The sequence below is a fragment of the Echeneis naucrates genome, chromosome 17 (genome assembly GCF_900963305.1).
Source record: "Echeneis naucrates chromosome 17, fEcheNa1.1, whole genome shotgun sequence".
Taxonomy (NCBI): Eukaryota; Metazoa; Chordata; class Actinopteri; order Carangiformes; family Echeneidae; genus Echeneis; species Echeneis naucrates.
Window position 1 is genome coordinate 17,290,515 of NC_042527.1, and position 27,949 is coordinate 17,318,463.

Here is a 27,949-nt window from a genome sequence, read left to right on the forward strand (position 1 = left end):
CGCTAGAAAAGCCAAATTCAATAAGTAAGAAAAATGAAATTCCAGTAAGAAATTAGTTTCCTAAAGACATCATTCTAAGGAAGAATTACAAGAAAATCTAAAAATATGGGGATGTCACCTTGGACAATTTCAAGTCATTACAAGTTTCAGCCCTCAAACCTCTTCAAAAAATTCTACGCATTCTTTCTCCAATAAGGCAAACATAAGAAAAGATTACAAGGGGTGAAAAACATGAGCCTGCAATTCAACAGGAATACAAGGAATGTTTGATAAGTATAAATAATCACCACAAGGCTTCAAAAAAAAAAAAAAAACAACTTAGGTTTGTTTACTGAAGCAATTATTTTATAAAACACTCATTGAAACAGAAATAAAGGTTTAAACTATATATATTTTTTTAATTTGCAGCAATTTGCAACTGTTGCATGTCATTTTTCACAACATTGAGATGGACAACATTACCATGACAAACATGCAGTATGTATGAATGAATATAAAAAACGTAAACAGATACATAAGGCTTACATACTGAGAAAAAAAAATGTACCAATCAAGATGACTATGATGGAAAACTTAAAAGGTAAAAAAAGATGAATTCTTTATAATTCAGAACCTTAAAAATACTTCAATCTATTCCTTGTGGAATAAATACGAAATTAGCAAATCTTAACAATAAAGACAAAATTAGAATTAGAACCTGTATTAAGTGCATTGTGTGATTACAATAAAATATAATTTTTAGGACAAATATAACAAAAAAATTATAGGCTTACGATTCTTCATGGAAAGAAATACATTTTGTGGTTGGTAAAGTTTCTTTGACATGAAAACAGACGAGAGATATTCACATATTTGTTATTTAAGAACATGAGACCAAAAATTCTTGATATGAATTTTTAGCTCAGTCACTGTTGACACCTTGACTTTAATGTGTAAAATAGAATATATTAGTACTTATAACACTTTCATGGTGTATTTTCACAAGCCTATATTTTCTCTCCCTCTCAGCTGTTTGTAAAAAAATATGTCCCCCAGCATACACAATGGAACCAATACATTAATATTTACAGATATAATAGCTTTTTTTTTTTTGGCATCAGACAAAATGAGCCTCTCTGTGTTCAAGCTCCTGCAGCCGCCGTGGTCGCAGTCTTTGGTATACGGGTTTAATCTCACTGGGACTTAGGTCGTCAGAGCTGCTCGGGGGTGGGGACTGGGGCGGTGAAAGACTAGTGGAGGTCGACCCCCCGGGGTCAACGGCGCTGTCGGTGGAGTCCTGCGTTTGGAGTTTTGTCTGTGGTCGGGTTGTAAGGGCAGGGGATGAAGTGACTACCTGGCTGTGGTTGACGGGGGCAAGTGAGGAGGTGGTGGTGGCAGTGGTGGTGGTGATGGTGGTAAGAGTGGTAGTCCAGTTGGGAAGCGTCCTAGCTCTGTTGTTCACGGTAACAGGGGGCTTGTAGAAAGTTCCAGGAGGAGGCTGCAGAGTCCTCGGAGGCCTGAGTGTTAGAAGGTTTGGTGAGCTGCCAGATTCACTGGCTGAACTATCTGAGCCATTTTCCCTTTTAGAAGTCCAGCCAGGCTTAACTGACACCGTGCTGGGGTTGGTGGAGAAAGTTGTGCTCAAACTAGACGTGGACACTACGGGTGCAGAGGTTCCAGCTGGGTTAACACTGACGGGTGTCGTGGCCTTTATAGGTTGTACTCCAGAGCTGGCAGATGGCAGGTTGGCCACAATCATGGCAGTCCTCGGTGTAACATCATAGTGCTTGTACTTCCTGTCCCATGTTTTCCTCTGCATTGTCTGTGTGTCAATGAAAGGTGTAATGTAGTAGGTGCTCACTCTGGATGAGCCATATGGGCGCACCTTTTCTGCCTCAGGTATCTCCTGTAAAGTTTTGGCCATGATGTCCCGCTCAGAGGAGGTGGCGTCATCATTAGCAGCAGGGTTTTGATTACTCCTCTCGATGATCTGAGCGGGGTTGGGCAGACGTTCCAGTGGCATGCTGATTGGTCGAGACACGTGCCTGGCACGCTGCGTACGTAGCTGGACCTTCGGTGCCACATTGGTAGGAGGAGGAATGGTGATGCTGGGACGGCCAAACACTAAGGTTGACCTCTGGAGATCTCCTCCACTAGACGTCTGGATCCCATTGAGTTCGTCCACGGACGAGACCTTGCTTCTGTCCGTTCCTGGCTGGACCTCCTGCACTTCATCCAGGATGTGTGTGGATGGGATCACTGACGAGTATCTTTTGTACGCTTTGGCACTCTGGAGGGGCACAATAAACAGTTGTCTGAATATCATGTATCAATGAGTAGTTCAGTAGGAAGTGGATTCTAATTTTGCGAATGCACATTGTTACATAACAAAGACATAATTTTGTCAATGTCAGGGGTTTTATAGGTACCTACAAGACCTATTTACTTCTCATTCCCACCTCTATTTTAACCCGTTTACCCCACACCCTGAATCCTTCCTCACCTCCTTGATGTCCATCAGGGATGTGGAGTGCCTGCTGAGCCGCTGCACCTTCTCCTGAGGAGTGAGTCTGGGGGACCCCTGGCCTATGGTGGCCATGTTGGAGCCAGCCAGAGGTGAGACGTCAAAGACTGTTCGGAAGTTTTGCACCAACAGCTCCACCATCAAGGCCTGGTAGGGGTAGTCCACTAAGGAGGACAGGGACACCTCTGCATCAGTCTGCCGAGGCTTCACCAGCGTGGGGCCAAAGATAATGCCCAGGTTACTGGCAGTCATCTTGTTCTCGTCCGCCTGCTCTGTCACCCTGTGGTATTGCAGAGAATAAGTTATTTGTAACGGAGTTCTCTTATATTTCAGACATTATTGATGTAGAGTTGTCCAAAAATTGACAGACTTTCTGCAGATCAATATTTTTCTGCAGGAACCGACAGAACATTTCATCTACCTCAAGAAGCTGCTAAGAATCTAAATTTTTTTGTCACTTGGAATTCTGCAAGTATGCAAACAAAAACAGAAGAGAACATCAAATACCCCGAGATGACAGTCCTTTTGAGGCAAGGAAATTATATTTCCACAGAATATTTGTTTTGAAAATATCTGTGCTTGTGACAGATTTGAATCCTCCTGACTTCAAAAAGAAATTCGCATGACTTGTATGTTCTCTGTACTAGTTCCTCTGTGCCATAGGGAAGTGTCCCTTTACCTTTGTGTGTTTTGGGGAAGTTTGTGTTTGTCTATGCATTTGAGCAAAGAGTAAAAGACATAATTCCTTGCAGGGAACTAGCTGTTCTTTGTTTTGAGTCATACCTGTTCAGGTGTGCCATAAGGTAACGGAGAGTCCTGTAGTTGGCTGTGGGGAGCTGACGGAGCAGATCTCGGATCTTGAAGATGACTCTGTTGAGTTGTATGCTTGGACTGCTTTTCTCCTCTGTCGCTGTGCTCTGATTTTTATCAGTTTCCTCCACAATCACTCTCTGACATTCTTTGGACAAGCCAATTACATCATTGTAGTATCGGTACAAGATCAATGGTTCTGGTAACTGGAAGCATAAAGACATAAGAGTTAAACCAAAAAGATGGCCAACCACGTCTGACATTAAAGATTATTTAAAGAATCAAACTACAAGCATCTATGAGCTTTTATATCAAGTCATAATCAGAATCAGAAATACTTGATTAATATTCATGGGGAATTTCCGTAATAATGACAATTTTAACATGAGCAAAACCAAAATGTCTATCCATTCATGACTTCAACATAAATTTCATCCACATTTGAGACGTACCTGTCTCAGGTAGAGTTTGAGAACATTGCTGATGTCATGAGGTGAAAGGTCGGACAGTTCAACCAAGTCCTTCCCGTTTTCAAACGCCTGGCAGAGCTTCTCAACACGTGATTTGGCACCATTAACACGATAAATGCCCTGTGTGTAAAAATCATACATCAGAACATTTTTGCAACTTTCCCAACATATCCAAGACATAGGATGTAATTTAACCTAATAACGTAACATAAGTTGTATAGCTCAAAAAAAAAAAAAAGACAGTACTGATATATTGTCATTTTAAAGCCCTCAAAACTGAAGTTTACCTTGATATTGAGGGCTCGGCTCTCAATCTCAGATGTGCACTTCTTGATGATAAAGGGAACACCATCTGAGCTGTTTTTTGCTGCTTGGGCAAAGTCAATACCAAACAAGTGTAGCCTGCCTTGCAGCTTTTTATGACCACACTGGATAGCAAGAGTCTCTAAACACTTCTTATGGCAGGCCAGGGAGCACTGACAAAATAAAACAGAGAAAGACAATCAGGAAACTCTCAAATTCAGAGTGGTTGATCGATGAATACTTGTAATTTCTGAAACCAATTAAAAGCGACATACCTCTTCACATTCAGCTCCGTGGAAAACGACCAGACTGTCGCACTCTCTGCATTTTGAAGGTGCTCGCAGTTTTCTCAGTTTGTGGGTTTGAGCAGCTTTGGACATCTGAGCATTTCGGAAAGGACCCGGAGAGCTGGCCGTCTCTGTCACCATCTCCGCCAGACCTGAAAATCAGAACAGCTAATGAGGGAACTAAAAACACTCATGCTGAATTAGAGAAGTGATGCAGTTCTATTAACATGAACAAAACAACAAGTAGTTTTTGCTTTTGTACATTCCAGTTGTTCATTGATAACCTCAGAAAGTACTTAAGTGTTATTAGAGTTAGTTGAATGACTTTATTCTGTTTCATGATATATGTAATTATTTTATAATCTATATAATAAGATCCATAATTTATTAAAATATACTGCAATATGCGACTAACAATGTCTTAATTCTGATGTAAATTTTAAATATTATTTAAAGTAGGATAGTCAGACTTCTTCAAAACAGGAAGTATAGGCTGAGGCCACATACCAAAACTAACATAACCTAATTTCTGCACAGCTCTCTCAACTGAAAAGACATGAAACGAAAGCAAAAATCATCACTGAGTCAGACCCATCTATTAGTGGTTCTGAGATGTAAAGTCATCTCTCACCCATCCCCTACTCCTTGTAAGTAGGACAAGTGCCTGGATTCCTTATGAGATTAGTAAGACAAAACACACACACACACACACACACACACACACACACACACACACACACACACACACACACACACAGTTTAAGTCTTACCATTGTCTGAGGGTGATGGCGGCTCCCTCTCATCCAAGTCATCAGCAGAAGACATTGTTCCGGTGGAGGGAGTCCTCGGTAACCGTCGCTTGAAGTCACCTGCACAAAAAGGAAAGTAATTAATTTTACGTATCAAACCAACATGATTTTTAAGTGCAGTGACGATGATGCAGTTTCACCACAGACGTACACAAAGACAGTGCAGCACAAAGATCATGTAAGCCGAAGAACATAGCAAAATGTGCAGATACAGAAATGAGTATTTCATAGCTTTGCAAAGTGTGGCAAACAGTTTCAGGCAAAAAGGGGAGGGCAGTTTGAGATGAGTAGTTGCGGATCAGCTACACACTTGTACAAGTTATACAAATGAACTAAACTGAAATTTAATTACACCCTCAAGAGCTTTTTTAAAGTAACGTAAAAAAGGATTGTTGTGAAAGCCTCATACCTGGACTAGCGGTGGGGGAATCCATGGACCTGGACTCACTGCTGCCTCCAGCACTCTCCGAGTCACTGCACATCCCGCCCTGGCTTCCCTGACTGCTGGAAGCCCAAGCTCTCAGCGATGCCTGGCTTCTCAGCGCTGCAAGATAAAAATACAAACCACCAGTCACATACAAACAGAAACAACTGAGGAATACAACGATATGACAGCTGCGCACTTAGTGATATTTTTGCAACGGTTTCTTTTATTTTGAGAAACAACCAGAACAACACAGATATTCCAGACTCATGAGTAAGCAACACACAACTCCCAGTGTTTTGACTTTATTTGCGTACGGGGACTTACCCTCAAACCAAGGGGCAAGTCCCTGAGAGAATCACATAAAGAAACAGGCAGGTTTGCAGGTTGGTCTGCAGTTAGTTATCTGACCACTTACCTCTAGCAATAGTACCTAAATAGTACATATCCAAGTTAGAAAAAGAATAACTTCAGCTGCTTGTATTCTTATATTACTCATTCTGTAAAAGTGTGCTGCTTCTCTAAAGTCTGATCAGTCTGCTGATATTCAGAGCTCTTGCAGATACAAAGGCCCTCCTTGTGTGGCTTGTGATCATGCCACATGATGCTGAAACTCCTTTATATCTGAATATGCACCTTGTATATCTGTGCTGCTGTTGGACCTCCGCTCACTGATCTTTCCCGGTCGGTGTGAGGGACAGTCTGCTTCATCTCCACTCAGCACATCACAGGAGGTGCCAGATGCCTGTGATAGGTTGCCATGGGAGGAATGAGTGCTGCCAACTGACCGTTTGAACACAAACCTGGGGGACATAATGTCAGCGTTTAGGTTTACATGTGATGGATTTTACCTTTAAGTAATTCCTATTGTCCCAACTGCCCCAAAACTATATCATGTTATCACATTATGCAGTGTGTCTGTGGCAGACTGATACCAGCGACTCAGTAATTACTTCACGTCACTAAGTGCTGAGATCTTTGGCTTTCACATTTTTAGCAAGTAATCTGTTTTGCCAACACTTATTACAAAGATCACAAGCATTTTATCTACTTACAGATTAACCACAGTTTTGTGAAAGCTGATTTTTCAACCAAATTTGTATCTGACATCTGTGCACAACAGTATTTCTGCAGTAATGTTGTGCAATTTAAGTAGATTACCTCTTCTATGCTGCAGTAAGTTCACTGAATCCTTCTATTGTTGTAATGTGACTTTCTAAACTCCGCTTGGTTTTTTTTTTTCTTAGAATTCATCTAAATCCAAAACTGCTATTGCGATTTGTTATACACAACTACCAATCATAAAAGAGCTACAAAATAAGTCATCTTACATAAACTCAGTACAAAGAAAGTGAAGGTATAAAGCACTGCTTATTTTCCTTTTTGTGTTGTGTGTGTGGCTGAATCTGATACTGCTTTGACACTGAGTCTTAGGGACGGTTCTAAACCAGAGCCAAACTCTCACGCTCACAATCTCCCCTGCTGTATTCAGCCTGCGCCACAGATATTTCCTGAGGAAGGGCAACAAATTCAACATACACTCTGTCTCTCTGAGGTTCCCTCTCTTTCACTTCCTCCCACTCTGACTCACTGTTGCCTTTGCTGAAAGAAGAACCAAGTAAGTTCTAAATGGGCAGGAACAACTTCAGGATATTTAGAAACACCACTAAGTAAAAGTTAGTTTTACCCCAAAATGACTTTAAAGTGCATGACAGCTGAACAGACACCACAATATGACCTCAGATAATAAACGATCTCATATTATGGCTGTGTGCAACAATGTGCCATGTGACCAAAGTGTTTAAACGGTTGTAAACAGTCATACTGGAGTGTAGCAAGCAGATTTCATAATGCTTGCACAAAGTTGAGGCGCTTAGGTCTGATTTTGGAAATGTTAATTTCATGCTTTGCACAGCAGTTTCAAAGCCAGAGTCTTCGGTACCTGGTATTATCAGAGGAGACGGAGTCAGAGTGCAGGCGCTCCTTAGGCAGATTTTTGGGCAGGTTTCGGGCAAACTCAGCGTAACATTCGCCCGGTTCGTACAACTTCGCACTGTCACTCAGGGCCTGGTAGTGGGCAGGAAGTGACACAGTCTGTGTTTGCTGCATCTGAAACCAGTTCACTGTCACCTGAAGGATGACAAAATAAGAGTTGAATATATAAGTGTTTAACTTGGTCATGAGCCATGCACTCAAAGGCAAATGAATTTTGAAATTATAGTAAATACATTAAAATATATAGAAACAGAAAAACAGATCATGTTTATTTATATCATGTGATTTCTAGTCTTGTCTTGTTTAGTGAAAGCACCAGCACAAGTACATTTAGTGCATTCGACTACTGGCACAACGCTAAAATTTTTTGCTCTCATAATATTCAGATAATTCATTATGTAAAACCTTTTTTTTGCATTCTGTATTTCTGAAGTCATAACATGCCTTATGCAATTTAAAAAGATAGATTGACTGTAAGGCCATGTAATAAAAGCAACTTTTAGTTTTTGTATTTTCATTTGTGGGAGTGTTAATTTTCTCACAGCTCTATCTACATTCATATAAATAATGAAATGTCATTGGACAATTCAATTTCCTTTCTAATTTCATCAGGCTGTTTAGCTGTCTTATTCTATTATGTACCATCTACTCACAGCTTTGAGTGTGAGGTCACACTGGAAGACCATCTCTCGGATCTGTGTGAGGATGGTGCCCTTGGCGTTGACCAGATCCATCCTCCTGACGCCTGCGTCAGCCATACAGGTCTGGTACTGGTCCTGGGCCTCCTCCGCCTGACCACAAAACAACAGATACAGAGGGTAGTGTGAAGAAGTGAAATGAGTTGTATACGAATTAAACTGCAACACCCAGCTGATCCTGGTGATTAAAACTTTATTATCTTCTTCCCTGCCTACCTTTTGCAGAGCCTCTTCTTCCAGCCTCCTCTTCTTCTCCAGCTGTTTGTTACCAGTATTATTAGAGTGCTCCTCCTGGGAGCGGTTGGTAGATGAGTGGGCTTTCTGGTACTCCTCTCTCCTCTGGGCCTTCAGCGCTCGTGCCTTACGCAAGGTTGCATCTGCCTCTTGCTGCCAAAACGACAGATCAACCACATAAACCTAAGCGATTCAATGTGGCGTGTGCATGTAACCGTTATCTCAAATAAAATTTTACACCTTTGTGGCTGATCAACTTTGCACATAAAATGATAAAGTGGATTTTGTCAAGCAGGAAAAAAAAAAAACAACAACCACTATTTATCTTTCTCTTGCCAGATTGCCATGGGTTTAACTATGCTGATAACTGATAATCCCTCACAACATTTTTTTTGTGAAATGCAGATTAGTCTGTTGCACAACACAAAAGACGGATAGGTTGCAGTAATAGTATATGACTATACAGAGATTCTAGACAGACCATTTTCTTTTGTTCCCTCTGCCACTGCTCCTTGATGTCTTTCCTCAGCTTGTCCAGTTCATTCTTGCGCGCCAAAAGAGGCTGAAAACAGATTTAAGGTCAACAGTTACAGCAGGGTTTTCAAAATGGCTTTTTTTTTTTTTCTCCAAACCAACTTCATTATCAAAATTTCACTATCAAGATATTTCCAGATCAGGATTAGTCAACAAAACACTATCAGGAAAACCAGGAGCCTTGATGCTACATTAAACTTTCTCAATCCGAACTTGGATGGATGGCAGAATAAGAAAGCTCTGTGTAAATAACTGATTTGAATGAAGATTTGCCATTATTTAGTATTCTCTGCCAGGAGTCTGAAAGTTTTTCTCAGTGAAACGGGCAAGAAATGTTTTGAGATTTGGCAAGGAACAACATTCTTGTCTTACCTGGATGAATTTATTGGTTTGAAGCGCTATTGCAGTTTGAATAAGCAGCTGGTTGTATTCAATGTCCTTCTTGAATGTGGAAATGTAGATATCGCTGAATGGCATGTAGTCCTTGGATTGGTTTAAAAAAAAAAGAAAGAAAAAAAAAGGGATGTATACGTTATCGCGTCATGTACTCTTCTTTTAAGAAAGCTAACAAGAATTGTCTCATACCAATAGAAGCAATATAATTTTACAATGTCTTCTTAGTTACCTGTTGACTGGCCAGTGTCTTTGCAGACTCAGCCATTTTGGCATAATTTTTAGCATACTCGATATCTAAAAGAGAGGAAAAGTAGGAGTGGATAAAAGAATTATTTATCACAGTCGATTGCTTTCTGATACAAGCATATATGTATTGTGATTAATTGTACAATGATGGCCCCAAACAAACAGGTAAAAGGTCAAAGACACATTATGATAAATACATTACACATATTACAGTAAATATTATACTGAACAAATTGAAGAATTAACGCAAATAACATAATGGTTTGGAAAAATAACTATAGATTTGTCATAAATAAATATATCCGGACAGGGCGTGAAGATCCCAGTTAGGGTGAAGCCTTCTACAGGGATGTTGAGCTACGTAGTCTGCTGGCTCATATAATCAACTAAATCCAGGGCTTATAGTGGCTCAACAGTCTTTTGACACGTTGCTTTATGTTGCTTCAGCCCTGGATCAAATAAATGTATATACAACTCTGTAAAGCAATGGGAGATGGGGATAATTTTCAGCCACAACATAGCAAATCAGATTATAACTATCTAGTACAATGCCCTGATGCAGTAACCCTCTGATTAGAACCCCAGACACTGTCAATAGTCTCAGTCTCTCACCCATGGATAGTCTTTTCTCCATCCAGGCCAAAAGGTCTTTGATGTATTTGGACCAGGCCTTGGCGTAGAGAAGAGCAGACTCCACTCCGCTGTCATTCTTCAGCAGCGTCAGGTCTACTTCTTCCTCCCGTGACAATGGCACCTCTGGGCCTGTGGAGGCAGCAGAAGGGAGACACATATCAAAACAAGGTGGATCGAAACACAATGTATCGATGGAATTTCCAAACGCTGGACTGATCTGTTCTAGTTTTACTACTCCAACAAGTGTGTGGGGGTGGTAAATAAAAGAAACATTGAGGTAATTAATGCTGACAGTGTAGGAGGATGTAAAAGTGCTGGGTATCTTCAAAAATAGTCCAACAGTATTATTGTGTTATTATTGGTTAAACTGTGATACACCTTTCCCAGCAGCCTGCCATCTGATTCAACACGAGCCCCATGTGTTTCAAATCCCACACGGAACTGCAGCTCAACAGGCAAAGAATGTCAGATATGTGGACGGAGAGGGAGAAAACGAGCAGCTAGTATGAAAAAAGCAGCAGAAATAACAGGGGTGGAAACAGAGGTTTAGGGCGGGTCTACCTCAGGCATTCAAAAGTCCAAAGCCTAAATCACTCAGCTAACTCACAAAGCGACACCCCTGGCTGCCCTGGTCTAAAAAACTGCCATTAAATGATTTGAGGCGGGGTGGATACATTAACAGCCATTACATTTGTGAATGCATTTATTTTACAGCCACTTTGCTCAGAGGTTATTGAAAAAGAATGTGAATAACACTTACCCACAAGGTCACTTTTCTCCGATACATATCCCTCAGGATCCACAGAGAGGTTGTCATAAGACTGTGAAAAGACATTTTAGATTAAAAAGGAGGGAAGAGCAGACATACAATCAAAGTCAGACATCAGAAGCCGCTGGGCTCTGAAGACCCCAATTAAGTACAGAAAGCAAGTCTTTGAGGTTTTTTTTTTTTTTTTAAATGGGCCATGGTAAAATTGCTTTAAGTGCACCCCTTTGAAAACAGTCATGTTTCAAAACAAAGTTTTGAAAAAAGAAAAGAAAAGATGTCTCACCCTGCTTCTCCTGGTCTGGGGGATCCCCAACCCTGAGCCACTGTCCACATCTCCCATAAGGAAGTCAGAAACTCTGAGGGGCAGATTTAAAAATCTCAGTCAACTCTCATACAGTCATAATTGTAAGTATTGTGTTCAAACTGATTGCTCTGACAAAGGAAATGACTCAAAACACAGATAAAAACATCAAACTCTGAAGTTTGACATCTGCTGGCTGAAATCACCAGCACTTTTCTAAGCAGTTGAAACAGTAATAAAAATCCAGTAGTGTTGAAAAGGCAAACAAATGCTGTACTCACACATTGCCGAATGTAAAAGCCAAAGTGTCAATGGATCTGTGTATCTCGCCAAATATAGCAGTTTTGTTTTCAGAGTTCACTTCCTTGAAGTTAACGCCTGTAGACAGTGATAAAGCACAAAGGCCTGTAAGCCAAAATAACATACTATTGCAAAAAGGTTTGTATGCACTAAATCGTTCAACAAAGGTATTTACACAACTCGGCCTGTATGTTGACGGTTGCTGACATTTGACCACAGATGATTTGAACACTGGATTAATGGAGGAAATGGTAGTGAAACAAAAAGCTAAATTTAATTATTAAAACCTAAAACAATGCATGAAACACAGAATGAATGTATGTAATTTTTCTCCATAGCATAGCATTGATGCTATTATAATCAACTGGAGCCATACTTAACCCTTCTGCGGTGAGTGGTTTAGTCGCCTTCAAGAGAGCTAAAATAGTTTTGAGCAAGTGTTAACATGCTCCTCTATGACATACAAAAGTCAAACCCCTTGGGCAGCTACACAGGTCAAATGTTTAAAAGCAGACATTATGAAAACAGCTTTAAAACGGCATCTACTCAGACAAAAGCAAATTAAGGTAAATGACGTGCAAGTATTCCTACCGAAACTGATTCAAGGATCTTCAAGGAGTATTCAGAAACAATCCCAAATTTTCCCGCCTTGGTTCCAATGCAATATTATTCCATTGGTCATCTTTCATGTTGCTCATGCACCAAAAAGCCAACCATTCAAATTTCTTGCTTTAAAATCTATTGACACATCTAGCATTTTGGAACTGCAGGGCCAACAAAGCAAAACAAATCTCTAATTGTAGGCACGGCTGTTTCCTACTCAGAGAAACCGTGTACTCAGCAAGAAGATATTTGCAGTAAGTAGTCAGAGGAACCAAAGACACAGGCAGTGAAATCCGACTACTTCCTGTCTGCCCCACAACAGGAAACACTCACACAGCTTGAGTTTAGTGACATGAAACTTTATAGTGAGCTGTGACAAGACTTACCTTTTCTCTCTGTCACCTGGCATCACTGTCTTTGTAAGTGGGACAAGAAAACCTCAGTAATGTGAATTAGTTGCTTGGAGGGGGAAAAAAAACCCAAAAAACTTCAACCAGTTCCAGTTTCGCTGCTGCTTTCCAGCTTTTTCTATTTCCTTTTCATGAGAGCAAAGTCAATCAAATTCAATGGTGGCCGAGGAGCTGCTAATTCCCGACTTGTGAAGGAACTCAGAAAAGACACGGCATTCTGGGTTGGGGAAGGAAACCCCGCGTTCCAAGGAGAAACCAAGTGAGGAGATGCAGTTGCGCGAGCCTCCCTGACCCTGAATGCTCGTGTACAACTCTACACTGACTTCTTCCTCAGGACATCCTGTGGGTCTCATAACAATGATTCCAGAGCTCTGCCCCCTTGTCACAATTGAAATATGGAAACTCCATCTTTTAGGTACAGGGGCCTTTGTTTTCTCACGGTTGAGTCGCAACTCGTACAATGATAATTCTCTGACGATTCTAGTGTGATAATGTAGGATTTTTCTCTGATAGGCTACTACGTAATACCACTTCAATGTTATAAGTTAATTAGTTAAGCGAACATTTTAAACTGAGGAAATATTTCAATAAAACTGAACAGCATGTTTTTGTTAGATGACTTAAACAAATGGAAAATTTAGTTTATCCAAATAAAGAGAGAAAATGTATCTATGATGCAAATAAAGTTTCACTGTGGTAAGCGAACACGGTTTCCCTATTTGTCAGGTAAAGACACTAACAGCTGGCAAAGAGAGCAGGGAAAGTAACTAATTAGAGAGGATTGACACTTTTTTATTGCCACATCCTTCCGAACTTTGAATGTGAATTAAATTATAACCAGAAAAGAAATCTTGTCTGGGTTTAGTCTGGGCCAAAGAGACAAGTGGTTGCACAGATCATATCTTCTAAGACACACAAACAGAGAAGGCAGATGAGTGACACAACAATAGCTTTCTCTGACTGGAATGAAGCCCTGTTCACTGCGTAGCAGAGCGGAGCTGAAAAAGTTCCAGACATTTTCTGTTTTATTAAAATCTGTCAAGTAACATAGACGGTAGAAGGCGAGCAGTTTGAGTAGATAACAGTGACACGTGCAATAAATGGCATTTGAAACTGGTTAGGCAACCACATCTGAGGTGGCGGGGGGGGGGGGGGGGTACTTTTTTTTTTTTTTCCCCAGTTAATTCTGGCAGCTCCAAATGCTCCAAGTGTCATGACCAAGCATCAAAGAGCAACATGAATGAAAAGACAACACACTCTGAAGACAGAACGGACCACAAGACCTGTTATCTTTAAAACCTTTGAGTCTTCATCTCTAACGTCTCACTGATTCATTCCTCCTTGTCTCCTTTTAGTCTTCCTCTGGCTCTTTGTCTGATCCTGTAGTGTTACCTGAGGTCATTAGGGACAGTCCAACCAGGGAAGGAGGGGGCGTAAAGCACCCCCTTGTGGACAGGCATATTCCCAATTTGCTACTTGTCAACAGGACATCGTGGAAACAACTTGCTTTGCTGTGCAGTAATACCGTACTGTACCATCTGTACCGTTTGAGGTGCAACTATCAAATATCTTGATTAATACTCAATTGATCTAAAATGTATTAAGTGTTTGTATCAACAATATTTGGAAGAAAAAAATTATTTGATGAGCACACACAAACACTGTTTGTTTGTTTGTTTGTTTGTTTAATTAATACTTGATACCAATTAATAGGAATTTGAAGCAACAACATATAAAACTGCAGCCTTCAATGTTCTACATAGAAGTGTTTAAATAATACAAGTCTTCAATTATTAGCAAGACTTTGTTTATTGTAAATTTTTCATCCTGTCACTGGCACTACAGTCTGCTATTTAAGTTTGTCTAAACCATGCCAAGAATGCCTTTGGCTGTTCTAAACCTGGGTGTCTTTTGTTTCCTTTTCTCATTCTACACACTGTCGAAAGCGCCACTCAATAGGCTGAAGATCACAGACATGCACTCTGGAGCATTCCTTTGGAACAGGTCACAACTCAGATACGGAAACAGGGCAGGTGAGCTGGCAGACAACCTTCACCTCATGACATGGGAGACTAGAATGAAAAAACATGGATGCGCTTGGCTGACGAGCAGCCTGTCGAGGGGCCTCTGCAGACGCTGAATTATGGAATGCAAATTACAGCCATGTAGTCTCCGCTGTACAGATTCTTGTGTGCAAGTCAAGTGAAGAATTACCCTTGCAGTGGATCACATTTCTATCTGATCCACTTGTGAGTTATGATTCCTTTTGTTTGTGTTCAGTCGAGGGGGGGGGGGATGGGAAATGGATCTGCTGTTGAAGGAATAATAACCTCTCGCACAGTGAACTCTTACAAACACATCTTCAGGCCAACTCTAGCTGAGCAGAAATCAATAAGATATTCCTCCAAGGTATTTCCCACACTGGTTTGAAAGACTGACGTCGACCCTCAGCCTAAACCAGTAATGCAAGATTTCATGCCAAAACCTTGAAGCATCATCTGGGCGCCCACATGTGTTTACCTGTATGTCTGTGTGCACTCATGCATTCTGGGGAGTTAGTACTGACCTTTGACCTTGGCAATGACCGTGCCGGCCGCTCCCAGGATGTCCACAGAGTTGAGGGTCTGGTGTTTGCCAATAACAGCCTTGAGGACACGGAGTAACTCTGCCAAACGTTCTTGCACCACCTGCTGAAGACCTTCCAGATTTTCTGGCAAAAAAAAAAAAAAAAAAGTGTCCCAGGTTGAGTGAGGTCACAATCACGTGTGAAGACATGACGAAAGCTTCAACTATCAGAAAAACCAACTACCATGCTTCATTAGTCAAAGTCCATTACATTTTGAGTCATGATCAGACAGCGTCACATTAATTCTTGGCATTCCTTTCGTCATCGTTATGAGTATGAGTAATTTCCATTATACGAAACTTTGCAGCCACCCTTTTTTTTTTTTTTAATACAATCAAGACAAGCTTGACATATTTTATCAGTATTTGCTGTCATGCCACCAGATTAAATGTTGAAGACAGAGATGGATGCAGATGAAACTTTTACACCCACAGTTACATGAAACTGTTGTCATGCAATGTCTTTTTGCTTCCTCCAGGCAGAAGGTGACAGCACGTAAAACGGAAGGAGCACATTTTACTATATACACATCTCAGTCATGGTTTGAACATTTCCACACAGGGGTGACGACGTGCTTTCATGGTCACAGGTGTCCTACTTAACACAATGACAGATTTTATCGCCACAGCAGCCAGCCTGTTTGTCATTGGTCCACGGTACAGTGAAAAGATTAAACATCATATTTATTTGAGTAATTATTGCTTAAGCTTGAATCAATAACCACCTGCTGAAGACATTCCAGATTTTCTGAAAAAAAAAAAAAAGTGACCCAGGTTGAGTGAGGTCACAATCACATGTGAAGACATGATGAACTTGATGAACAACAATCAGAAAAACCAACTACCATGAACAGTTTGCATCATTAGTCAAAGTCAAAGTCCATTACATTTTGAGTCATGATCAAGCTGAGGAAGATCTGGGTTTTGTGTTATGAGTGAGGCTGCAGAAGACGACACTTTAAGAGAATGTACAAAATGCATTTAGATCACTCCTCTCCCTTCAGAAATTGACCATATTCTGCTATGACTGGCATGTTGTTCCTGTAGAACCAGGCTAAGTAATAAATAGTACCACATTCAACTGCATTTTTTAATTTAACCAAAGGTTTTCCTGACTTTACATTTTTCTATACAACTTAGAGAATCCCTGCAGCACTTTGCAAAACAGTGTCATGGTGTGTTTTACATAGAATTACGTTTTCCGATATAAAGGCTGCCAAGAAAGAAAATACAAATAGAGACATGATGGATTTTCTCCAGTCAACAGGAAGACAGCTTGTGTCAGGGTCTGCTGCAGGTTCATCAGTGGAGGCACTGCAAGTTGGCACCAGACAATAGGTGAGTTCATGTCTAACTCATTGTTTTGGAAGAAATGAAGGCACTGGCTGGAAACTGAAAGGCCATCTGTTTTTTATCAAGCCCATTCCACCAAGCAGCAGAGCGAGAGAGACCGAATTTATTACAAGGGTTAAAAGGAATTACAAAGGGAGAGAAAATAGGAGTCGGGTTGTGTGTGCTACTCTTTCTGCTCCTCCTTTAGTCATATACCCATGCTCTAATTCAATTAGCTCTAATCCGCATTTGACAGATAAACTAATGCCATATGCTTTGGTATTCTATTACTGATGAGAAATAGGCAGAGGGTGTGTCTTGAGGATTCACTCCAAACAAAACAAATACACACAAATTAATAAGAAAAAAAATATGGCATGCTCATTGTGCTTGGCAGCCAATCCTTGTCCACACCTTCCTCTGTTGTGGATTAGAGAAAAGCATCTTGCAGCGCAGAGGACTCACCTGCTCTCCTGCCCCAAGGTGAGAGGTCCCTGACCCCAGCACGCACGCACACACGCACACACACACACACGCACACACACACACACACACACACACACACACACACACACAGACTTTGAAGTCCTTCTAACCTTCTCTTCCTTTTGACCCTTCTTCTCATCAGATCATTGAAAATTTTATTTAAATTGCCACCTCTGCCAGCTGTCAAACTAACAGGCAGAGTTCAGACAATGTTGTGGGACAGCAGAAACAAATAAACATCAACCAGCAATTTTAATTAATAATATACGCACTGATAGTGACCTTCAGATGTCCAAAAGCATGTCCTCACCGATGATTACCAGCAATTTACACCACACGACAAAAGGGAAAAGAGGCTGTCATTAGAGTCTGTCTTCTTTCACACAGAACTGACAAAAATTTGTCCGAGTCGAGTGTAAACTGTAACTGTGTATTTTTCTGCTATAATATGAACAAAAATAACAATCATGACATACATCTGCAGATGCTGAATTTTGAAGGACTTAGATTTGGATCCAGGGGAAAAAAAAAAAAACAATGCTTAATAAGGTACAAGACATTGGTTTTTGGACGCAATGTCACCAGTTTCTGTGCAATTAGGCTTTATTCATTATTAGCTTCATTATTAATCCTTCACCTTAAAACCCCAGATTAAAAAATTCAAACAAAATAATTCAATTTAACAAACAGAAATGGGAATAAAGTTATCAAAACAAGGCCAAATTTTGTCTGACAGCTCATACTGATCAACACCAGTGTTGCCCTTTGTATTATATGAGAGGATCTGTGCTCAGAGCAGCGTGAGACAAGTGAGAGAAAGCTGGTGGAAATCAGTGGTGAGTGGTTTTGTCACAACAATGCCATCAAAAAGTGCACTGGAAATTTGTCGCTGATTGTGGGGACCATGCCATTGTTTTGATACAGATAACAGCAATGAAGCATGGAGCTGGGACATATTGTTTGAAGGCAGACCCCCTACTGATGTCAACGCAGCTCAAGGCCGCCTTGTCTTTCTTTACAGTGGTGGGATGAGCCGGCGTCCCAGCCACGCTTCACGCTCGGCCTCCTTCATTTGTCTTCTACAAGATCAAGACCTCCTCCTCCTCTTTCAGGAAAAAAAAACAATTACTATGACAAATAGTTCCAGTACTTGACCTCCACCTAACCATATACAGTAGAGTGTGTTGCCAAACATTCTACGTTTTTAAATACACATTTGTCTCTTTAGCCCGAAATGACATGAAACAATAGCAAACAGCCCAAAACAAAAGAAAAAAGTATGTTTTACTTCTTCTTTTTCTATTTTCTGTAAAATGACCATTGAGTTCTACACACTTTCATCTGAGATGTTGCAGTGGAGCCATGTGCCTGGCAGTCATGTTAGTCATACTTCTAGTCCATATTTTGACTCAGAACCCTGGACAGCTGTGTGTTAAAAATATTGTTAGGGTATGCATATTTAGCTCTAACTGCATAGAACAGCTAATTGAATTTTAAATGAAAAGGTCACCTAGCAGTCCACAGCTTCCTGAATTTACTTATTTTAAGCAGAGGTTTCCATTGGTTTTCCATGACGTATGGTAACTACAGCAAAGGGATTAAAACAAAGGTTTAAAATGGCCATGAGAGTACAGCACAGTGTCTGAGATGCCTGTCCATACAGTATGTGCTGCTTTTGTCATTTTCATTCAATTACCATTTGAATTAACAGCCTTCAGTTGATAAGTATTTCGAGACATGAAAGAGAACTACAAAAAGCCCATACAAAGTATATAAATTCACACAGTCAAAGAAGTATATAAAAGTGTATTGTTTCAGAAAATGAAGATTTTTTTCTGAGCTCATTTGTTCTTTAAATTGTACCAATTTGGTACAATTTGGAATTTAAAATTTCTAATAAACCAACTTTTATAAACCAAGCCATGAAAGATACCCATTCCCCAAAAATATATGAATATCCAGCAACAACAAAAACACTCTCAAGTCTTGTCAGGTACAGTGAATTCCACAGGCTGCAGATTTTCTCAGAAAAAGGCTGGATATAAAACTCTGAATAAAATCACTTCTCTACTGTCAGTCTTCATGCTGAATATGTTGCAAATAACAATGGCTTTTCCAAGGAGTTGCAGGTGACTCAAGTCAAACATTTGCCTTTTAAATTAATGTCACCCTTTAAATTGTGTGTGTTGGGGGGTCCTTTGTGTCTAACAAAGCTCATTGTGTGTCCCGAGCAGAGAAGACCAATCTAATCCAAATCTTCAGGTGGTCTGACAGAGGTTACAGCCTCTGCTCCCCCCGCTGATAACAATAGGCAATCAACTGGCCTGTCTGGACACGCGATCTGCTCGACATGAAACAAGCCTCGGCAGCTCTGGTGACACGGTGCTGCTTGGGAAACAGCCGCAGGGCTTTACTGGGAGGCCACATTGCTACGGCATCATCCCTCCCCCGCTTTTCTTTTGCTGGAAAGAGGGAGGATGACGGAATTACACAGACTGAAACAGACGATTGTCAGATTTTCTTTTAGATGCGCATCGCCTTGCCTGATCTCTTGATGGTGACACGCTGTTCTCTGTGCAGACTTCGTCATGACCTTGAATGGACCAAATGGAAACGGACCCTTTTTTGCCTTTTCCAACAGAGAAACACAGACTAAATAAATTCAGGTTGGATTATCCACAAGTCTCTTAAAGCACAAACCACAAGGATAGAAAACATTTAACGCTCCCTGTAACACACTGTGCTTGCGTTGCAGAGCCGACTGCAACCTGATCTGCGACAGGTGGAATTGTTTGGTCAGGATGCCATCTCCAAACACTAATTTCCCACTCTGACCAAACAAAAGCTGCATTGCTGGGTGCCTCTCTGTCTTTCCCATGCCTTGTTTGGAGACGAAACAGGCACCAGACATCACACAGACGGTAAACAGCAGGCACTCCATAAACAGCTACCTGCTCCCAGCCTATTAGTGAACTACACTCTGTGGGGTCCAGGCTTCGCAGTCAGGCTAATTCTTTAAACACTTCATTACATGTTTGGGGGACTGAAGAGCAGGTGCAAAACAAGACGCCGTTTTTCGATCACCTCAGTCTATCAGCTCCAGTTGGAGATGATGAAAACCGGAAAGCGACCACACCACTACATATCATCCCCTATTCAAATATTCCAAACCATTGAAAAATAAGTAAACTCTCCATGCTCGATTTGATTTTACTGTACTGGATCTGGATAACAACTCTTCTGTGCTATGATCTGTCAATCAATTTCCTTAAACCCTTAAACAAAGAAATGATAAGGAAATAATTAATCATTCAAATAGTTTATTTTGTTCCAAAGTGGTGAATTTTATAAACACATAAAACAGGAAAAACTGAAAATCTCACATTTGAAAAGCTGGAAAAAGACAATGTGTCGTGACTGAAAATGACTCAAAAATGACTTATAATGTTACCAGGAACAGAGAAAAACTGGCATTGTCAGCCAGTTTTCTTCCATTAGTGCAGAGCGATGCACGCCAGTGAATGACTTCACAACACAAGATTTTGTTAAGGCATCTCCACCTACCTGAATTAATGATGTCCCCTAGTATGAGCATTGGAGACGACAATATTGGGCAAGAGAAAAATAAATGCCATGAGTGTGACTAAGAGGAAGCGCTATCAAAGCATTTGTTGGGACAGGCATACTTGTGCTTTTGTTGTGTCTCTTAAATCAAAGCTGAGTAGAGTAACATGAGCGGTTTGCTTTTCTATACAAAACAACAATGTGAGTCACAAAACAGCATCACAAGTATTGGCCCCCATACTGCGCAGGCCCTATGCACTGTTGTAAATTACAGTAGGTTTGCCCAATCGCCAGCGAGTGACGTCCCCCTGCTAGCAGAAGCTCCACTGGCCAATACACCCCTCGCCATGACCAATCTCCTACACAAACATCCAGAGCCCATAACCATAAATCCCACCCCAGGAAACACACCCCAACCACAAGCTTGCACAAAAACATCCTTCAGTATCACAGGGGAAAGTTACTGCCCAACAAATCTCTTCTTTCTTTCTCCTAAGAGCAGTAGGCCATTAAACTATTATGTGCTAGAATTCAGCTTTTTTCTTGATTGAAGGCACCACCCGCAAGTGGCCACTTGAGTTGGCACAGGGGCATTTCTGCGACAAGAGCAGATATTTGTGGTAAGTATTGGGGAATATATTTTGAACGGGGCAGCAGTGGCTTTAATGGCCAGTAAACATCAATTTTATACTGGTTTGAATCTGAAAATTAACCTCATTTGACAAAATTAAGTTAATTCTCACATTAACTCCAAAAAGCCAATTAAAGGACATAAATTCAGTCTCTCTGATTGCTACTACAATTTCCAATTACCATACAGCTGCAATCTAAGGTCTCCTGAGCAGAGAGGAAAATAAGTCTGTGACTAAACAACAAAGTAAGTCCCTGGAAAACTACAGCCAAACAGTTTCTCAACATTTTAATTCCACACCAGACGCCAAAAGAGGAATCTGTCAGAAAACACATTTAGTGACTGACACTGTGCAACTCTGAACAATTCATTCTGACTGGACTGCAGCCAGCCCTAGTCAATGTCAGCGTGAAACCAACAGTTGAAGAAAGCCACAGTTTAATAGTGAAACAAGGATGAATGAGTCAGCTAAATATGTTCCTCCGCTATTACAATGTCCATTACAGATATTTAATGCGTCGTCTCACAGCACCAAACTGCACAAAGGGAATTTTCTGTAGCATAGGGAAGTGGCATGTTCACTTTCAACCTCATGCTCTGCTACTAAGCTATGAAATGTTGGTTTTATTCTGAAGTGCATGTTTAAAAGTGGTAGTGAGAAATACTTGTTTTTCTTCTCCACCAGTGGCCAAGGGGACAAAATGAAGTAACACGGACTTACCTGAGCAAAGAAGCATTCAAGGAAGCAGAATTTCAGCCAGTGTCCTGATGGCTATCTTCATTTAAAGTCACAACCTCACCATTGTTCAGCCCAGAATCCATAATCCGGCCCATAATCACTCCACACACATACACACACACACACACAGAGTAACTTTTTTGGTTTAATAATGAGGGCAGAGGAAGTGTTATACTACACGCAACTATGTGTAAACACATTTTGGAAAACGAAAACGATATTGTGTGGGAAAATTATTCATTTGCATTGCATTTGCAAATTATGCATTGTTCTTTGTGGTCTTCAAAAAAAAAAAAAAAGAAAGAAGAAGAAGAAAAACAAAGATGTGAAATGGTGAAGAAACAGGACTTGCGATTAATACATGAGCTTGTGCAACAATGGTATTTTGCACAAAAGAAAGGCAAAGCAAAAAACAAAAAAGAAATAATAAAAAAAAGAAACCAAAAAGTTTTTTCCCGTATACTTAAGAGGGCTACCACATCTAGAGTGTGATTCCCCCAGTGACCATTCTCTCATTTCATTTATTCTCAGAAATATACCAGCATGTTTAATCTGTTCAATCTGCTTCAAGTACTGAAGCTGTGGCCCTGAGATATTATCCTTGAATTCCACACAAACAGAAATACATTTTTTCCAAATTCCTTCCCTAAAATTTCTAAAAGAAAGACAGCTTTGAACACATAATCATTTAAGAATGACCACAAATCTAAACAGAATTTGTTTTAGGAGTTTTCACAGTCAATCGGCCTCACACCTACCATTAGTCTATTGAAGGCACTATAGCTACAAGTGAACATTTGTTCTAAAGGAATGCCGAGTATGCAGGAGAGTGGGGGGATGGGAGGGGGGGCCGTGGCTCGGCTGTGTGAGAAGAACTGCTTTTTCATCCTGATTAAAACCATTAACCAAGTTGTCTTCTGCTGCAGATGCAAATAAAAACTTCAGGATGAGAAAAATACACTGGCATTTTTACTTCTTAGTCCGATTTCTTTTTCTTCTTATTATCATCACATCGGCCCTGAAGTGCTGTATAATCACCATGATTAAATGCCTTTAATATTGACATCGGGAGAAGTTAAGCCCACAATGTGTGCGCTTGCATTGGAGATATTCCAATTTAGGAAATCGCTAAACGACAATAACATGTTGATCCCACAGGAATTTTCCTAGGGGTTTGATGCACAGCAATATGCGTTTTCTTTCATTTCAGCAAGAGATTGGGGTGAAAGACTAAGGTTCACTGATGAACAGTGTGTGATGATGCCATGTCGGAGTGGACAAAGATCATCTCAGGAACACGGGGAGACAGGGACAGGGGTCACCTGCTCAGTCAAAACTCATTCAACATCACATTCTTCTCTTGGGTTACATTCTTTGACAACCTGACTATTGTTGGGCAACACTTCTTGTGAGCCCTGTGAATGTTATGGGGGGAAAGTGTAAATCTACACCACAATCTGACCCTGGGGAATCCATAGGTGTGAAGCAGTGGGAGTGAATACATTGTGTCTTAACTCAAGCTTTCAATCGCCTGATGGAGTTCCCCTTTAGGTGTCCGTCGGCCAAATTTGCGGCGTACGTGCTCTGCTCCCAGCCTGAGACTGGCTGGCACCTTTGAGAGGAACCCTGAGCATCTTCCTCCATAAAGTCTTCTCTGTATGAGAAGTTATGCGACACACAAAGAGTCAAAACCTGCCTCTCTCCAAGCCTGCCAGACCTCTACAGGGAGTATGCCTATCAGTGAGAAAAGGCATTATGCTGATTTTTCGCAACACTCCAGCGACAGAGCTTTCCAAGTATGAAAAGATCAACACGAGCGCTGGCATGTGCCTCAATAACTTACTCCTCACTTTCCTCACTGCTGTTACAGCAGATTTCCTCAATCTGTTTCTGGTCTTTTCAGACAAAAAGCTAACTGTGCTATATGTGTTTTTCCCCCAGTATTATTATTATTATTATTATTATATTATTTATCAGATTTGATATAATAGCTGATTGATTTTTTTTTATTTCCCTTTTAACACGTTTATATGTTTATTTAAGTCTTTTTATGCAAAGTCCTTGGTGCTTGTAAGTTCATTATTATTATGCTGCTAATCACATAAAACAGAGACATAGTGTATGTAGCTGTCATTTCTGATTATGTGAAAAACTCTTGAACTTCATTGTGAGTACCATCCATTTTTTTAAATAAATCAGATTAAATACTACTTTGCAGTACTCACTTTTTTTATTTCTGCTGCAGCAAAGACTAATCACAGGAACCCCGTTTTTTGGGGTTTTTTTTTTTTTTGTTTTTTGTTTTTTTTTTGCATCTATTGTGCTGATAAAGCATAAAATGCAGACTAATTCTTATTTTAAATGCTCTGGTGAGACACAAGTGAAGATTGCATGAACCCATCCACAGGAACTTCCCTACCAAAGAAAAACATTATAAATGGTGATAGTGTCTGTCTTTCAGAGACACCCATCAGGAATGTTCCAGTGTCGATGGACAAGAGCCAGACTGATCACTGACAGGACTCAGGATGTTAAGTGTATGGGTAGCTGTGAACTCCTTAAAAAGTTAAGAATAAATGCTCGGAAGCTCCAAACTGTCTGTCTCTAAATCACTTTTCTCTTCAGACTTGATCTAAGTGTTGGTGTCTGGGATCATAGTGTATATTTAAAGCTGGGAGGATCGTTGACAAAACACACTTTCTTAAACTGTGATCATCTTCCACTCTTCGTTACCCATTTGAAATGAAAGTGACTCAGTGTTTACTTTTGACTGGGCTGCAAACCACATTATGGTAGCAGCATCTTACATGAGTCTTTGACTCGAAGCAAAGAAAAACAAAAATAAACCACTAATCTTAACTGAGCTGAATGACATTATGGGGTCATATGACATGATTTCATCCCCACCTGCTGAAGAGGAACCGTTGTAAACGGGGAGGCAAATATCCCAAATGTTTTTGTGATGGCTCAGAACAACACTCAGCATGACGCAAGCCAAAGCTGAAAGAGGCCTCACTCCTCCGGCCAGAGGAATTGCTAAACAACTCACTCCCACTGCCAGACTTTCAGGACCCGTGTGTGTCTGTGTGAGGGTATGTGTCTTTTAGCTGTACAGTAGGAGTAGTGTTAGCTTTAACAGTGGCAGTATTACTGCATGAATTCTCAAGAAGTAAATCACTTCAATCAATTAATACATCAGACATCACCACGTAAAGTCGGAAATGTGCTGATTAGATTGAATCCACTGACATTATAAATGAAATAAACCTATAAAATCACTGTTTTAACAGTTAGTAGATAAATCAGACACTATAGTGATTGGACAAAATTGTAAACCCATGATGTCACTTTGGGCTCTGAATCTTCGTCTTTTTTTTTCTCTCTTTATAATCAGTCAAACAAGTAACATACGCTGACTGGTAATGAAAACACTACAGAACAAAAACAGACTCTAAATTAGCACCGGTTTTTATGCTGCTATAAAGCCTTGTGTAACTTTATATGTACGTTTGCATGGGCAGAGCGTTTGTGCACGTCTAGGGAAAAACTGCGAAGCCATTAAAACCAAGTGAGAAGTCAGTGCGTGTGTGTGTGTGGTCGAGTGTGGTTGTAAAGACAGTAGCAGCACTGAAAGCTCCCCAGTAGGCAGCAAGCAGCGAGGTTGTTATCACACAATGCATTTAACACTTAACAGTGTGTCACAATGGCAAACTTATCTGTAACATTTCACCAAAGGTCTTCCTGCACAATTCATCCAAAAGCACCTAGTTTTTGGCATATAACTGGTCAAAGCAGAACATGTGACGTACTACCCAAGAGTCAAGAAAAATGTGTCCTCTCTTTGTAACATCCATCTTGTGACACTGTTTGAAAAGCTTAAGGTGCCATTGCTCGTGATTATTCATTGTTTCCTTGAGCCAGCAGCCAGAAAAACACAACATGACTTCTTGACAATACGATCCGAATCCATCTATGAAGGAATTTACTGGTAGAGAATTTCAACTAATTTTAGATTTATTGGTAAACATCAGGTAGTAGTGTCATTACCTCACTACAAAGAGCAAAGGGTTCCTTTCCAAGAAAGATGGAGATAAGTTTTTCAACGACAGCAGCCTTTTTGGAGCAGATGGTAATGCAGCTAATAGATACGGTTGGTGTTATCTACAACTCTTGGTAAACCAAAAAAAAAAAAAAAAAAAGTAACTTTAATTTCTTTCTTTCTTAATTTTCTTTCTTTCACTCAAAAATCACCTGAACCCAACAAGTTCTCCTCAATTGTCTGAGTTTAAAGTCTTTCTGGGCATTTTCAATTCTCAAAGTGGAAATAAGCAAGTCAGAAATAAGACTTAATCGGTGCTTCATCGTAAGTAAAAATCATGAATAGCATTGACCATGCAACACTGATTGTGAATAAAGATCATCCAAAGAGGGATTTTCTTTCTTTAAGTTTGCTGCTTTGTTGCATTCCACTTCCCCCAAACCCCCAGACCTTCCCCCACATCCCAGTTGCTCCTGAACTCACCTTTACACTGGAAAGCATGCTTGAGGTTGAGCAGCACATCGGCGAACCACCGCACATCATTCACCAGCTGCATTACATACTCCGGGTCCACCCCGGGCGCCCCCACCAGCCGAGACGACAGGCCCATGCTGCTGAGGGGGTTGGAGCTGCGGCCCATATCCAAGGTCTTGGCCGATCCAGCAGACAGAGATCCTGAGTGGGGCTTGGAGAGGTGTCGTGACGGACCAGGGGGGTGCTTTGTCCCACTGCCACTGCTGCTGCTGCTCTTCCGTAGCATCCCAGCAGCCAGTGCAGCTGTCCACCCTTCACAGGCGCTCCGGCCCTGGTACCTGGAGGGCTGGAAGACAAATGGGACAAGATGACGTGTGTGATTGTGAGTCTTGCTTCTCATCTGCTGGATCCCCCCCCCCACTCCAAATCCACCATCAATTCTTCACCATCAAACACTTCTCATGGAAGCTCTTGTTTTGTAAACCAGAATCTGCTGTTGTCAAAATGTCTTCAAGGAAGTTATGCATTAGACACAAGTGTCACAGTTACACACAGTTACACACAATTAAACTAATTACTCTGAAGTCCTGTAGAAGTTTTTAAATGAGCTCCACTCACTCACTGTAAACTTTATCTGGACTCCCCCCTTTAACTCACAGCTGTGAAGTTAGCTCAACACGATATTTCTAAAGCAACAGTACATCTGTCCACGCATTTTTACAAACACACACAAAAACAACACAAGCTATACGTCAAAAAGACCAACACGAAGGAGAATGACGGCATTTACTAAACTTTGGAGGCGACGAAAAAAAAAAAAAAAAAAATCACACGACCTGAATATTTTTCTCTTTCCAGACAGTTTTACCGTGAAAACTGATGTTATTACCAAGTTATAGAAAAGAGAACCCACACAAAACAACGACAACAACAACAAAACAGTCAAAGTAAAAAAAAAAAGAAAAAGCAAAACGTTAATTTCGACTCACCTGTTCGGCAGTTTACGGACATAATGGCCACGATGTGTAAATAACGTTTTGTTCAATGGCGCCCGCGAAAAGCCAAAGACATTTCCGTTAGCAGGGGGGGAAAAAAGATAAAGAAAGAAATAAATAAATAACACAAAGTCCAACAAAGACCAAAAGTTGTCTGCTGTGAGTCACTGTACATCGAGAAGGAGCCGACTATCGGCGGCTCTCCAGTCATTTGTAATTTACCAGTCGGCCCGTCACGTGGCCTCCTGGACGCGCTCTGATTGGTCGACTCGTGATGGCGCAGTGGTGCCTTTAGGTGCTGGCGGACGGGTGGGATTATTAATACCCAACCCCCCCCCC

At 40.8% G+C, this 27,949-nt stretch overlaps 1 protein-coding gene across 3 annotated transcripts; it reads right to left on the reverse strand.

Annotated features, from left to right (window-relative positions):
• Positions 1 to 371: 371 nt before the first annotated feature.
• On the reverse strand, positions 372 to 27,799 carry LOC115057551 (rho GTPase-activating protein 29-like). 3 transcript variants are annotated; one of them, XM_029524704.1, is made up of 22 exons: positions 27,605 to 27,799; positions 26,625 to 26,961; positions 15,292 to 15,435; positions 11,694 to 11,790; positions 11,395 to 11,467; positions 11,103 to 11,163; positions 10,322 to 10,471; positions 9,693 to 9,757; positions 9,440 to 9,550; positions 9,015 to 9,095; positions 8,516 to 8,686; positions 8,255 to 8,392; positions 7,549 to 7,736; positions 6,243 to 6,409; positions 5,592 to 5,726; positions 5,144 to 5,242; positions 4,362 to 4,525; positions 4,071 to 4,259; positions 3,766 to 3,903; positions 3,287 to 3,519; positions 2,483 to 2,783; positions 372 to 2,269 (listed from the first exon to the last, which is right to left on the reverse strand). In XM_029524704.1, the coding sequence occupies exons 2-22, from the start codon at positions 26,899 to 26,901 to the stop codon at positions 1,097 to 1,099; spliced, it is 4,155 nt and encodes a 1,384-aa protein (XP_029380564.1). In that variant the 5' UTR covers positions 26,902 to 26,961; positions 27,605 to 27,799; the 3' UTR covers positions 372 to 1,096. The 3 variants fall into 3 exon arrangements, with proteins under 3 accessions (XP_029380564.1, XP_029380566.1, XP_029380565.1); XM_029524706.1 differs by lacking the exons at positions 15,292 to 15,435; positions 26,625 to 26,961; positions 27,605 to 27,799 and adding an exon at positions 12,702 to 12,990; XM_029524705.1 differs by lacking the exons at positions 15,292 to 15,435; positions 26,625 to 26,961; positions 27,605 to 27,799 and adding an exon at positions 12,304 to 12,554.
• Between the last annotated feature and the right edge of the window lie 150 nt (positions 27,800 to 27,949).